Consider the following 14,200-nt stretch of genomic DNA (forward strand, 5'->3'; position numbering starts at 1 on the left):
GGAGTATAACATCTTTATTTCTTAAGACACTGTGCACACTAGCACTCATAACATGCAACTGCATGCAGCGTCATCGTTCTGCACACAGTTATCATACGCACACTTTGGGGGCCATTAGGGGCCCCTGGCAGTCAAAGGCCCCTAGGGCCCTATTTGTCCAGACCATTATTCACAAAGCATTCTTGGTTAGAGAAAACATGCATAACTGAATCAACTCAGCACCCATCATCACTGCCAACCTGCTTTAAACAGGATGGGCAAAACAACCACATCAGCAGGATAAACAGCATGGGATCTATTTATGTTTGTTTGCTTATGAGTGTGAGACACGTTTTAGACAGACACACCAAAACTGCTCAACATCATTCCAATTCAGAGGTAAATTTATTTAAAAAAATTAAATGTAAGCTAGTATAAAAAAATATATTTCTCTAACTGAATCTCTGTACCACAAAACAAATGATTTGATACAATATGCAAAAACAAAAATTTGCTGTAGAGGTTAACAATAAATCGAACTAAAGGTAACAGCCATGCAGCGTCTTTTAATAACCATCCTCTTTCTCTCTCTGCATCTTGACACAGCGCACTAAGCTTAATCGCACATAATTGGGTGGGTGGGACAGTGGGCCGGCCCAGGCTTTGTGTGCAAAGGGCAAGTGGTCAAGTTAATGGAGCCCTTGTAGTGAACAGGGAGCTCTCTCCCTCTACTGGGACAGAGGGAGGGGACAACGGGCCTCTTTCAAAATCTCAAAAGACAGAGTTGGGTGCCTTTTTACACCACCCCCTCTCTTTTCCATAGACTGACAGACAGGATTAGCTGCGGAGCGACTCTACAGCTGAGCTTTATGTTGGCTATCAGGGCATGGGAAATGAAGAGGCCTATAGGGACACAGTCACCGTGAATCGAGGGCATCCGCCAGTGAAATTATTTTGGAGGATATATAATGGGTCTAAAAATGAAATGTTAAAAAAAGTTAAAAGGTTTCTGTTTTGCATTAGATTTTTTATTTAGTGCATTTATTATTGCAATATATTTTGCAACAAACATCTGAGGAAAAAGTTAAAGAAATATTTTCTGGGTATGCTATATGAAAAACAGTAAATTCCTACATTCATATCGTCGCAGACATTTTGACCCAGCTGTATCTTTCAAATATAATGAAATGCATTTGCGATTTATCATTAGGACCTTCAGCTGCCACACCACAAATCAATGACATTCGGTATAGTGACATGCAGGGGAATCAAAAATGACCAGGAGACAGAAGGATTGGAAACAATGATTTAATCACAGTCGTTACAAGCACCTGCAGTGTCCATGTGAAACAATCACTTTGGACTCATCTGTGTTTTGTACAAACGTAATCACAGTGCAGAAGCACACAGCCCTAAACAATTCACAACAAAACCATGAGCTCCGAATGAGGCAGTACCAGATCAACGGCAGATGAAAACAACAGTGGTTAGGGTTTATCATTCAGTTCAGCTCTGGGTCAAAATAAAAATATATTCAGTTTATGACAGAATAATATAATTAAAATGTGAAGAAAAGAATCATAATTGCAAGGATAAAGTCACAACATTATGAGATTATGGTAGTTATGTTGTGAGAAAAACAGAAAAATAAATGCAGCGTATGAAGATTAGTTTTTTTATTAACTAAAACAGATCATATTTCATTTAAATATAGTCCAGAAATAATATTTTCTTGTAATACTGTGATTTCTCACTTTTAACAATATTCGCATTACGTTTTATTATTCTTGACTTTAACCTCAAGTTGCTTCAAGGAGGATTTTTAAAAATTGGAGATTTTTACATGGCACTATTACGGCACTCTAATTATTAGTTTGAATTATCAGAGGTCAGTGGCTGGGCACTTGGTAAAATAATAAATAATCTTTTCTGAATATGGCATGTCAATACATAAAAAATATGTAACACTTAAAAATAAGGTTGTTTCTGTTAACATTAGTAAATGCATTAGCTAAACGGACTAACAATGTGCAATATATGCAATAAGTGTGAAAGTATTTCAGCTTTATTCATATTTATAAATGTTAGTTATTGCCAATTGTTCATGTGTATTAATTAATGTTTGTAGTTACAATTATTGATTTAAAAAATAAAAATGCAGAAATTACCATTAGGAGTTTCATTATTCTGTTGAACACAAAAGAAGATTTTATAATGTTAAGCACACAGTTGATGGAACTAATTGACTTCCATTGTAGAAAAAAAACAAATGTTAAGGAAGTTAATGGGTACCATCAACTGTGTGCTTACCATCATTTATCAAAATGTTTTTATCAATAAATTGTAACTGCTGATTAATCCCTAACTAATAACTAACGTTACACTGTTAAAAAAAATGCAGCACGAAGTTAAAACAACTTGGTTTTGCAAGTCAATTTAACCTACTATTTTAAATTTTGGCTTAAAAAAGTTGACATAACTTAAAAAAATTAATTAAACAATTTCAAATTAAATTTTAAAGTTAACGTAACACATAAAATATGTCTTGATTTGAGAAAAATGCTGCGTATTTTTTACAGTGTAGCTAACCTAATTAACTAAAGTTAACAAATTCAACTTTATTGTAGTGTTACAAAAAAAAATCAAATACTGTAACGTCAAAAACCTTGTGTAACAGTCACAAAGAATCAGTTATGTCTAATAATTAAATATAAACTCAAAGGGGCGGTTTCCCGGACAGGGCTTTTCCTAGACATGGTGTAGTAGTAGTTACAATTATTGATTTAAAAAAAAATTTGTTGTTTGCACCATAATACTTAATTCTGTGTAACTGGAACTTGTTGTTCATGTATGTGGACAATTACACTGCTTCATGTTCAAAGAAAAATATTTGGTTATTATATTTATTGGTTCTTTGTAACTCCAAATAGCTGGAAGAAATCTGAAATGCAAGCCAAACCAAAGCTTGGGTCTTAAGAGGTTAATTTAAAAACACGTTACTGACATATCTTAATATATCACTGCCATTGTTTTGTCTCAAGATGCAAACCAGTATTGTTTCTGTAAGGTTTGTTTGTAAAAACTACTTAAACGTCCTAATTATACTAAGGCCTAGTCCTGGATTAAGCTCAAACCACTTCAAAGGGTTTACGCAAAAACAATTCTTTTATCATTTACTTGCCCTCATTTGTTGTTCCGAACTAGTATGATTTACTTTATTCTGTAAAACTCAGAATTGGAAGTTTAGCAGAATGTCTAACCGTTCACTCACATGCATTAAAAGTAGATGGGTGCCAGTGGTACCAGACAAAAATATACAGGCCTCAGGACATTGGTGAACAGTGCTGCAGGTCTTAGGGGGCGTGCACACCAAAGCGTTTGAACTCAGTTTAAAATGCAAGGTGGACACCGACTGTAGGCGCTTGCCAGCTTTATTTAGCTGTGCGCTTTGGTTGCTGTCGTTGGATGAAGCGCCAGTTGGTTTTTGTGATATTTGTCCTACGCCTCATTCACTCTGATGACTGAACGGCCGAGTAAGAAGAGACAATGACGAGCTGAGCGTTTCACCCAAACTTAAACATTTCTGAATTCTCAGTAAGAGTATCGGCGCTCAGAGCGGATAAAACCCGCCAGCTGCTGGCTTTTTTAAAAATTGCCACGCTTCCATTGAAAACAATTGAAAACATAAGCCAGCGTATACCCTTTGGTGTGCATGCTACCTTACTGTTGGTAGTGTGATGCTGTGAGGACATCAATTCTTAGTCTGACCTAACGTATCATGGTCAGTGCTTAGATAAAAAAAAATGACAAGTGAGAGCACATTTCACAGTGAAGCGAATAGCATTCGGCACAGCAGCATCAATCTTAACACCTCATAACCTTTGGTGTCAAAATAAAACCTTCAAGCAGACACAAAACCAGCAGCCTGTATAAAACTGATAGCTTTCATCCTACAACAACAAGACCTTGTGATCAAGACGACCCTACTTTCTTATATGGGTCTCAAATTTTATCATGCAAACCTGATCATCTGCATTAACCTCCAGACTGAAAATCATACATTTAATGATCTCATGCCCTGAAACACCATCTCTGCTCCATGCACACTTACACATCTGATCTTCACATCTACACTTTTTGCAGTGTTTGCAGATGTGCTCTCCATCCCAATTTAGCGTATTTTATTGCACAGTAAACTGGTCAAGCACCCACACACATGGCAAGTCAGATACACACACACGGTACGTTTTAAAAGTACACACATTCATCGAGCTCAGTACTCAAAGAGGAAAGTTAGCAGAGTTGAAAAGTGTCATAAGAGTCCCTTAAGGTCTGGCACACACACAGTGGCAAAGCCGGGGTGGGCCGTACAGAAAGGCAACCTGGCATGAGATGGCTTTTTCCAGCTCAGATCAGGGCCGGACTGGAGCCATGAGTTAGAGTCAGGAGGACAGGATAGTGGATGTTGCTATCATACACCTCCTTGGTCTCTCTCTGCATCTGAAAAACAAAGAGTATAATCATGAATTGGCGAGTAAGATAAAAACGCTTTAAAAACCTGGATATGATCTATACTATTAAAAAAAAAACAATGCAAGAACTATCTAACAAACCAGGACAAGTGACAAGAATAAGACTAGCTGTTTCATAATGGCTCACTTAGAGCAGAGGTGCCTGCAGAAAGTATGTCACACAGGCTTGCTGTACAATATGCCCGCTGGGTCTGCTTTTCTGCCACTTTCTGAGCTCTTGAGTTGTGGCAGTACACTCAATACGCTGCCAGTATGTTCTGCCCTGGAGCTCAGCCATGTCCCAACCAATCAGATCGCTCGAAATCTCACACGCTCCGCCAGGACTTAAAAAGAGCCAGCTAAGGGAGAAACGTGCAATTCGCTTATGAAAATAAGCTCTATACAGATGGCAAACACTGCTGACTGTCTGTATACTTGTAGTAGAGTAACTAAAAGTGCTTTAGAAGAGGAGAAATGTGGGACTTAATATTTTTGCACCATTATTTAGCAAATAGAATGAAAAAACATTTTCAAACATTTCAAGAACATTTTCATCATCTGAGGATGAACAGTCCAGTCCCAATCTGCACTCCCAGAAAAAAGATACAGTACAAAAGTTGTCATTTGGACGGTACCTTTTAAAAAGGTCTTAATATGTACCATTTTGATACCTTTGAAGTACCAGTATGTGTTTCTAAAGTACCAATGGGTACCTTTGAGGTACCAATATGCACCTTTTAGGTATAAATGTGTACTTTCTGAAAAGGTACCGCCCCAGTGATAACTTTTGTACCTTCTTGTACCTTTTTTCTGATAGTGTAGGGTTTGCTGGTATGGTCAGGATTTTTGCAAAAGTGTTAAAGGAAAACACCACCGTTTTTCAATATTTTATTGTTCTTACCTCAACTTAGACAAATTAATACATACCTATACTTTATTCAATGCGTGCACTTAATCTTTGTACAGCGCGTCATGAATGTGTTAGCATTTAGCCTAGCCCCATTCATTCCTTAGGATCCAAACCGGGATGAATTTAGAAGCCACCAGACACTTCCATGTTTTCCCTATTTAAAGACTGTTGCATGAAAAGTTACACCAGTAAGTATTTTTTTTAAGGGGATAAAAACTGAGAACTATATTGTATGGCGGAATAGCACTTCGTTTGCAGCACTTCGACCTTTGCACCCAGTTACATCATCACTCCTGACTAGGCTAAATGCTAACACATTCACGACGCGCTGTACAAAGATTAAGTGCATGCATTGAATAAAGATAGGTATGTATTAATTAATCTCAGTTGAGGTAAGAACATGTGGTGGTGGTGTTTTCCTTTAACATTACTAAAAAAGTGGTTTTACTATTTGGCTTATAATATGAATTTATGAACAGAGATGGGACAAGCAAGGGGGCAAAAACATTTTACATAGAATGACAGCTCATATTGTGTGGACCATTTGCACCATTACCCGCTAGACGACCACATCTCTGAGTGTACAGCGTGCTAAGGTTATATCACTTCGTTGTGCAGTAAAAACTATTTCAGACAGGATTCAAAAGAGAAAATAATGTATCACTGAGTTTTCATGCATCTACAATAACTCAATAACTCACAAACTTGTCACCTGCAAACCCAGAATGACCCATGACTGATCAATCTGAAATCTGTATAACACAATTAAGATATACCCACATGCAAACATCTCTACTCTTCTTCTGTTTTTCTCTAACATTCACCCCATCCTTTCTGTGGTTTGAGATAACATAAAAACAGATAAAAGCCTGCTCTCTTGCCCTTGATGTGCGTTATCTCTCTCTCCACCCCTCGACACAGCAGCCGATGTTTGAACCCGCGACCCCTCTGTAATCGGGGCGGCCAGCCAACCAACACTAAGCCCAATGTGAGAATCGACACATTCACATTCAAATCTCACCGAGACGAGAGAGAGCGATTTTTGATTATGAAAAGGACTTTACATAATCATAAACTAAACACAAGTACTACAAACTTTCAATATTAAACACTTGGTCAATATTAAATAATTAGATGCAGACACGTATTGGTTCTATTAATCCTTACATAATTAAAAATTAGGCTTTTTGTCTTTATTATATAGGACAGTAAAGTGCTAACAGGAGAGTATAAGGGTGTGGGATAGGGATTGGATCACTATACCCATTTGAGACTCAAACCCGCATCTCCATTAGCCAATAGCTCTTATTTGTCAGGAGAACTTTATCACTATATTTATTAAGTCTCAGATGCATATGGTTCCAGTGGTTTGATGGAAAGGGATGGAAAGAGTATCCAAAAATGACAAGAAAGTAAGACAAACAGGTTAGAAAAAACATAAGGGTGAAAGCATATGTCTTTATACTTTTAAAAAAACTATCCATTCAGAATTACTAGCACTTTATTGTATTATTTTTAGTTACTTTATGTGCGCATTGCTACTTGGGAAATATTGGAAGCAAACAACAATAATGTCAATAAACCACTCAAAATGAGAAAGAGAGAGAGAGAGAGAGACAGAGAGAGAGAGGTATGAAAGTCTTAGAGAGTGATATAGCAAAGTAGCTTAAAGAGAGAGAGCGAGCGAGGGAAAGCGAGGTAGGAAAGGCAGTGAGCTTGCAAAGGTGAAAAGTTTAACAAGCAAAGCTGTTCCTCCTGATCACAGTCTGCTAATCAGCTTCATGGGTGGCTGAATATATTGGCTCCTACTTTTTAATCGCACAGTTGCCAAGACGCAAGTCATTCATTTTATTACTCCATTTCTCTTCCCCCATTCCACAACAGTGAGAGAGAAAGAGAGATGTTTACCGATAGCATGATGAACTGGCCGTCTGGACACTACAGGCTCCAGAAATAGATAGATTCAGGTGCTAAACAAGTGGAGAGCCGATATGGAGAGGGAAGCGGGCAGCTGGAAGTTGGGAGGATGTAGAGAGATTAAGTTAATACGTGTATGTATATGTGGCCGCATGAGGGTGTTGGTGTGGGTACGGACGGGGGATGTCAGAATTAAAATTCATGACTCTCTTCACAACCATTTGAGTAACAAGATTAAGATGGGCGGGCAGAAAATAGCTGCATTATCAGGCGGCTTGCAGCTCCTCCAGCTGCTGGTGCTCTATTCCAGAACAGTGGGGATAAGAGGATAACACGCGGTCCCCGCACCACACCCCCGCAAAACCGAGAGCCCCATTCGCATCCCAGCCTCATCCCTCTGCCCAACTGCATGCACAGGAGGGAGGAGATGTAGGGTCTTAAAGAAAACACTTCAATCTCCAAGACATCAGAGGCTGACTGGACAGCAGTGGACGGCCCTACGTATAAGTGCGTATGCTTGTGTCTGGGAGGGGCTCGAATGCGATGTGCTGTTAGGAGGAAGGCTATGTGATCTATTGTCTGATGTGTGTTTCTTTGTGCACTTCGTTCTGTATGTTCTCAAAAGCAGGGGGCAGGGTGTTCATTAGAAGATAAGAAAGAGGAATTAATTACTTTGAGATATGATGAGGCCACTTCAGGTTGCCCCTCGTATCACACACACAGCTGCATGACCTGACGACAAACCAGGAGTTAAGACGTACGCGCACACAGTAGGACTCTTGACTCAGCTATCTCAGCCCCTCGCTGCTCTTGCCATTATCCACACAGAAACACAGTAGGTGGTCCGGCACAGAAAGACCTAGACAGAATTCAGGTGCATTGGGGCACACCATGACAAGGTGAGGTCATTATGTACTTGTGTGTGCTTTAATGGGCATGCATGGCACTGTTTTGACTAACAAAAGCAACTGGGGAATACTGGCGGTGGATATTAAAAGCTTATAAGCGATTTTATATAATTTACTTGTTTCTCTGTGACTTGGCTGCTTATTTAACTGACTGAAATTTCATAAACACCTCAAAACCAAGTTTTTAAAAGCAAGACAAATGTCAGCGAACCTGTAAAATGGTTCACAATGCCTCAAACGCTGGGTGCGTGTCTGATGTCGACGCTGAAACTCGCTGGAAAGCTGCCATCTGTCTCTTAACTTTCATAGCTACAACCAGTAAGTATGCCTGTGATTGTTTAGGGGTGGGGCCATGCTCGCTGGCTCCAGTGCATCATCGAGCCACCATTTTAGCCCCGCCCAAATAATCCCAAACACAGAAATGTGTTTAGAAACAAATTCTCTGAAATGACTTTACACAGACTTTAAAGCTCCCATTCTTTGTGTGTTTTTATAGCTTTGATTGTGTTTACAGTGCGCAATATAACATGTGTTCATGTTTCACATGTAAAAACGTGGTATTTTTTCATACAATTTACTTATCTGTATAACGGTGTTTTCACTATTCTCAAAACAGGTTGATGTCTTTCTTGTTCTATGAAGTTCCTCCTTCAGAAATACGCATCGAGTTCTGATTGTGTAGTTTGTTTAGTGTGTTTCAATAGCAGCTTAGCTTGCTGTTAGCTTAGCTGGTGACTGATGTATTCCTGTGGGCGGAGTTTAGTCAAAAACTGTTCTAGTGACGTCATTAAAGCAGGAAGTAGAGGGCTGTAGTCCAAACCGGCCGTTCGCTGTAGGCTTTGAATATATAAATATTTGATAATATAAATATATCTCCTGGAATTGAACATTGAGCTTTATCATTTTACAGGTATTATTACGCTATAATAGCAACATTACACACTAACTAGGGTTTACAAAATGGGATCAGAAAGAATGTGACCTTTAAACTCTCCTTCATGATTAGTAAATATGTTGCTTGTTACATCATGCATTTCTTCTTAACGTGAATACCCTGCCTAACCAAGTTTTCGCTTGAACCACCTCAAACTGAGGGCTTTAAAACTTTTCACTTTGCTACATTTGGTCTGTATACGATTATTAAGAAATGTATAAAACTTCACTCTCTCTCTCTCTCTCTCTTTCCGCCTTTTTGATTGACGGCTCTAAATTCAAACACTCTTACCTTGGTTGCCACAATGACCACTTAGCATTTTGCTGCCCAGCTATGTCCATCACCTTACAAATAAAGTTCCAATCACTCAGCTCCAGAGCCCTGCTGGCAGACCTATTTTCCTCGGGCATAGGCAGGGCCACCACTGTCAACCCTGTGGGGCATAATGGGTCCTCACAGCTTCTCCAGTAACCAAAAATGGCAGGCGTAGTGGTCCTATCGGTGCCAGTTAACCGGCAGGACACCACTGCTACCCTGACCTGGGCACAGTATTAGTGCCTTCATGCAGAGGAACAGATGTTGTACCCTGTTCCGAGTCTGGTTCTCAGAAAGTCCATTTAAAGCTTAACATACAAACTCACTCTTCATGTACCTGCTGACTTTGCATGCTGTATTTCAGCGAATCACTCTGCACACACAAAGAAAGTGGAAAATGCGGTAACACTAAATGCTCACAAACTATTGACACTTTACACACACACACACCCAACCCATGTGGTTTGTAGGTCTTCACATCAGGGTTCCCACACCTTAGTTAACTTTAAATTCAAGGACCTTTCAAGGACTTTCCAGGTCCAATACCCTCAAATTCAAGGACTAAATGTGGGGACAAATTTCAAGTGAGAGCAAGGTAACATCGTGTTACCTTTTAAGATACATTGTTACAGTTCCCTTTCGAGGGAACTCGCGCTGCGTCACTGCTGTGACACTTTGGGGACGCCTCCAGGGGTAAGTGCGTCTGAATGTGTATATCAAATTCAACCAATGGTGAGGCTTAACAACAAAGACAGGGTGACGCGGGAGCCAGGAAGTATATCGCCATATGAAATATTGCCAAAGACGGCGTTACAGGGACGCAGAAAGTATGGCAAGGGAGTCGCATTGTCTCGTTTTTTTTGACAATATTATCCTACACTACACAGGGAATAATATGGATTTTTTTTTAGAAAACTTCTTGCATAAAATAGATTCAAGCACTTTCAATGACCTGTATCTATGTATATATATTTTCAAAAGCTTCCCAGGGCCTTGAAATTCCCCCCCCCAGATTCACAAACTTTCAAGGATTTCAAGGACCCGTGGGAACCCTGTCACATACACACCTTCAGGTGAAGGTCCCACAAGTGAGAGTCGTAGTTTTCATAGCGACACACGCACAGACCTGCGCCCTCTGCCAGTCTGCAGAATTCAGCCAGTGTGTCTCCTCTGGTAGGGGCAAACACTACAGCTGTGCCCTGAAGAGAGAAATCACAAGCAAAAAATGTTAACAAAGGATAATTAAAGGATAGTTTACCCAAAAAGAGAAGTTCTCTCAACCCATATGCTCCGTTTTCTACATCTAGCCTGACTTCTAACCAATGTGCCTCAAAATCTACCCAATGTACTTGGGGGTTTCGACGGTTACATTCTATTTGATTTCTCCCAGGTATTATATTAGATAATAAACAAAAAGATTAAAGCTCACCTAATCCAATCAATGGCTGCAAGCGCATCCCCACTCTTTATAGATCAACTAAGCTAAGAGGATTACCAAAAGGTTCACAATTTCTTTCAGTTTTAAATATTATTTTATATTTCTGCTAATATTAATACTTTAATTAAAAGGTCACCCAACACAAACAAAACAAATAACAACTAATATGAGAAAAACAGGATCATCTCAAAACAACAGTATTCTTATAGCTGTACATGGGGCATACAGTGTAAAAAGTGGACCCATACATCTGCAGACGTGTTAATCAGCTGTGTATGCTGCTCGGATGATCCACTTTCATTTTACAATAACAAATTACAACCATTAGGTGGAAAATTAATTAGTTTTGATAAATCTGCTGAAGGATTTGGTCACTACTGCTATGGGACACAATAGTCATCAACATTAATTCTGTTTTACTCTCAGCCATAGATGATGAAATGAGACATTTTTATTAACTGATCAAGTCATTGTTTTGACAATTAGACTATTACTATTAGAGGTCTCATTAAAAGTTTTTCTATTAACAATCAATTAGGTTTTAGACTACTTTGCATTGTGGGAAATAAAGCTACTGTGAATTTGTCTTGATAATCAAATGATATTTTAAGGATTTTAAAGGCTGGATGTGAATAAACTACACTTGAGAGAAGATCAGAGAGAAATGTCACCCCTTAATGTACTGTGATTTGCTAAAACGAAGAAACGAAAAGTCAGCATTACATTCTCTTTCTAAGAATCACAAACCTTGTGAAAACCACATGTTAACAACCATGTTAAAGGAATATTCAATTTTCTTAAAAGAAAAATCTAGATAATTTACTCACCACCATGTCATCCAAAATGTTGATGTCTTTCTTTGTTCAGTCAAGAAGAAATTATGTTTTTTGAGGAAAGCATTGCAGGATTTTTCTCATTTTAATGGACTTTAATAGACACCAACATTTAATACATTTAAAACTCAACACTTAACAGTTTTTTTCAACAGAGTTTCAAAGGACTATAAACGTTCCCAAACGAGGCATAAGGGTCTTATCTAGCGAAACGATTGTCATTTTTGACAAGAAAAATAAAAAATATGCTCTTTTAAACCACAACTTTTCATCTAAGTCCGGTCCAGCGTGACCTAACGTAAATGCGTAGTGACGTGGAAGGTCACGTGATACATATATAAAACGCACATTTGCGGACCATTGTAAACAATAAACTGACACAAAGACATTAATTAGTATCAGTTGACATACAACAACGTAGGAACGGTCCTCTTTCAACACACTTGTAAACACTGGGGCGGAGTTTCGCGTTCGTCCTCTGTGACGTCATGACGTATTGCGTGGGGTCACGCTGGCGCATCACGACCGGATCTAGACGAGAAGTTGTGGTTTAAAAGAGCATATTTTTTATTTTTCTTGTCAAAAATGACAATCGTTTCGCTAGATAAGACCCTTATGCCTCGTTTGGGATCATTTATAGACCTTTGAAACTCCGTTGAAAGAAACTGTTAAGTGTTGAGTTAAGTATTAAATGTTGGGCACTATTAAAGTCCATTAAAATGAGAAAAATCCTGCAATGTTTTCCTCAAAAAACATAATTTCTTCTCGACTGAACAAAGAAAGACATCAACATTTTGGATGACATGGTGGTGAGTAAATTATCTGGATTTTTCTTTTAAGAAAATGGACTATTCCTTTGACTTTCTAAAGGAATAATTTTTTTTATTAACATTATCAATCCGGATAAAAGCACTCATTTTATAGAACGACTCATAGTCTCTCACTCACTCTCTCTCTCTGTCGCACGCCCGCACGCACACACATTAAATATCAAAGTCAACACATGAAAAACCTTAAAGATTATTACAAATCCTTTGTGATCTTTAAAGTGTTTTTCATTTGTTGTACAGGGTCTTATTGAGAGGCCATGAAAGGCTTGTGGGTCTTATGATTAGTGCTGAGCATAAAATAGATGAGATGACCCAATCTAAGTTGCACATAATAAGTATTAAAGTATTACATGATATTAATCCTGCCATTCCATTACTGTCTCAATCACTGCATGCCAACTAATTACTGAGAGACCAAACACAAAGTCACTTACATCAGGTCGCAGTAATCTTCTTAGTGCATCAACCAGACTGCCTCTGTACTGGTCAAGAAACAGGCTAAGAGAATGAGAGAGAGAGAGCTAGAAAGATTAGAATGCATTGCAACGATAATGGTTCAAGATAAAGCAGCAGGCTATTTATTTTCTTTGTTTACGAATAAATCCACCAGCACAGCAAAAAACAATTTGTAGATGGAAACCTCTTTTCCCTTAGAAACGAACAAATCTCACCCTGTCTTGTTCCAGTGGAGCGGTGGATGTCATTTAAAACATCAAAGGTAAAACACATACGCTGGCAGAGATTAACAATCATGTCAGTGTCAGGTGATGTGCACAATGGTGCAAACTAAAACAGCAGCAAACTAGACCCCACACTTATAATTCCTCAGGACTGAATGTTATGTAAAGCAGCAAAACATACTTTGGGTTGATGTGGATGGCAGACTATACACAAATAAACAAAACAAATGCAGAAACATACTTTAATATCACTTAACATACAATTCACAGCATTTATTGAATTACTGAACATTTTTGCTTATTTACGCATTTCAAAGTACTCATTTTTATATAGAATACCTGTTGGTAAATTTGAAAGTACTCTTCCACGTTTAAGTTGCATGCCAATGAGATTTATCCGTTTAGTCTTCAGACTGAACTTTTCCTATCACCCCTGACACTGCTAAACACACCGCTCTCGCTTCCTAGTGGTTAAAGGTCAAAGTTATGTTGACTAAAATGATCTCACTAACCACGTCTAGCGGTCAGAAGTTTGACAGCTTGAATAGTTTCATTAGCAGTTCAACTTTTGACCCAGAGTTTTAGGTGGAGCAGGTCAGCCTGGACAATAGAGGGTGAGTTTAAGGTAAGAGTGGAGGAAAGTTTAACTGACTATGTTGACCTTGACAGGGTACGTCAAACAAAACATTACACCATTGGTACTTCCGACTATACTATATTGACACGAGTGTTGTAATGCTTTGTTCGTTTTCCTTTTATAGAATATCTACGGTACTGTGCAAAAGTCTTAGGCCACCACCATAAGACTTGTTGTTTTAGAAGTTTTAATGTCCGTCCATATTTATTTTTCAATCTATTTTATTAAGATACAAACAGAAAATAAAGAAAATATGTAAAAAATTAAAAATACAATTTTCAGGACTAAATGTCTTTAGGCATCGTCTG

At 38.5% G+C, this 14,200-nt stretch overlaps 1 protein-coding gene across 1 annotated transcript in view; it reads right to left on the reverse strand.

The window, feature by feature from the left end:
• Positions 1–1,277: 1,277 nt before the first annotated feature.
• camkmt (calmodulin-lysine N-methyltransferase) overlaps positions 1,278–14,200 on the reverse strand; it is a 106,034-nt gene continuing 93,111 nt past the window's right edge. Inside the window, exons 9-11 of the mRNA XM_065296981.1 lie at positions 13,010–13,073; positions 10,542–10,673; positions 1,278–4,479 (exon numbers count right to left, since the gene is read on the reverse strand). Coding sequence (XP_065153053.1) covers positions 4,387–4,479; positions 10,542–10,673; positions 13,010–13,073 — 289 coding nt within the window. The 3' untranslated portion in view covers positions 1,278–4,386. The remainder of the gene's footprint in view (positions 4,480–10,541; positions 10,674–13,009; positions 13,074–14,200) is intronic.

This window comes from Paramisgurnus dabryanus, chromosome 20 (assembly GCF_030506205.2).
Source record: "Paramisgurnus dabryanus chromosome 20, PD_genome_1.1, whole genome shotgun sequence".
Taxonomy (NCBI): Eukaryota; Metazoa; Chordata; class Actinopteri; order Cypriniformes; family Cobitidae; genus Paramisgurnus; species Paramisgurnus dabryanus.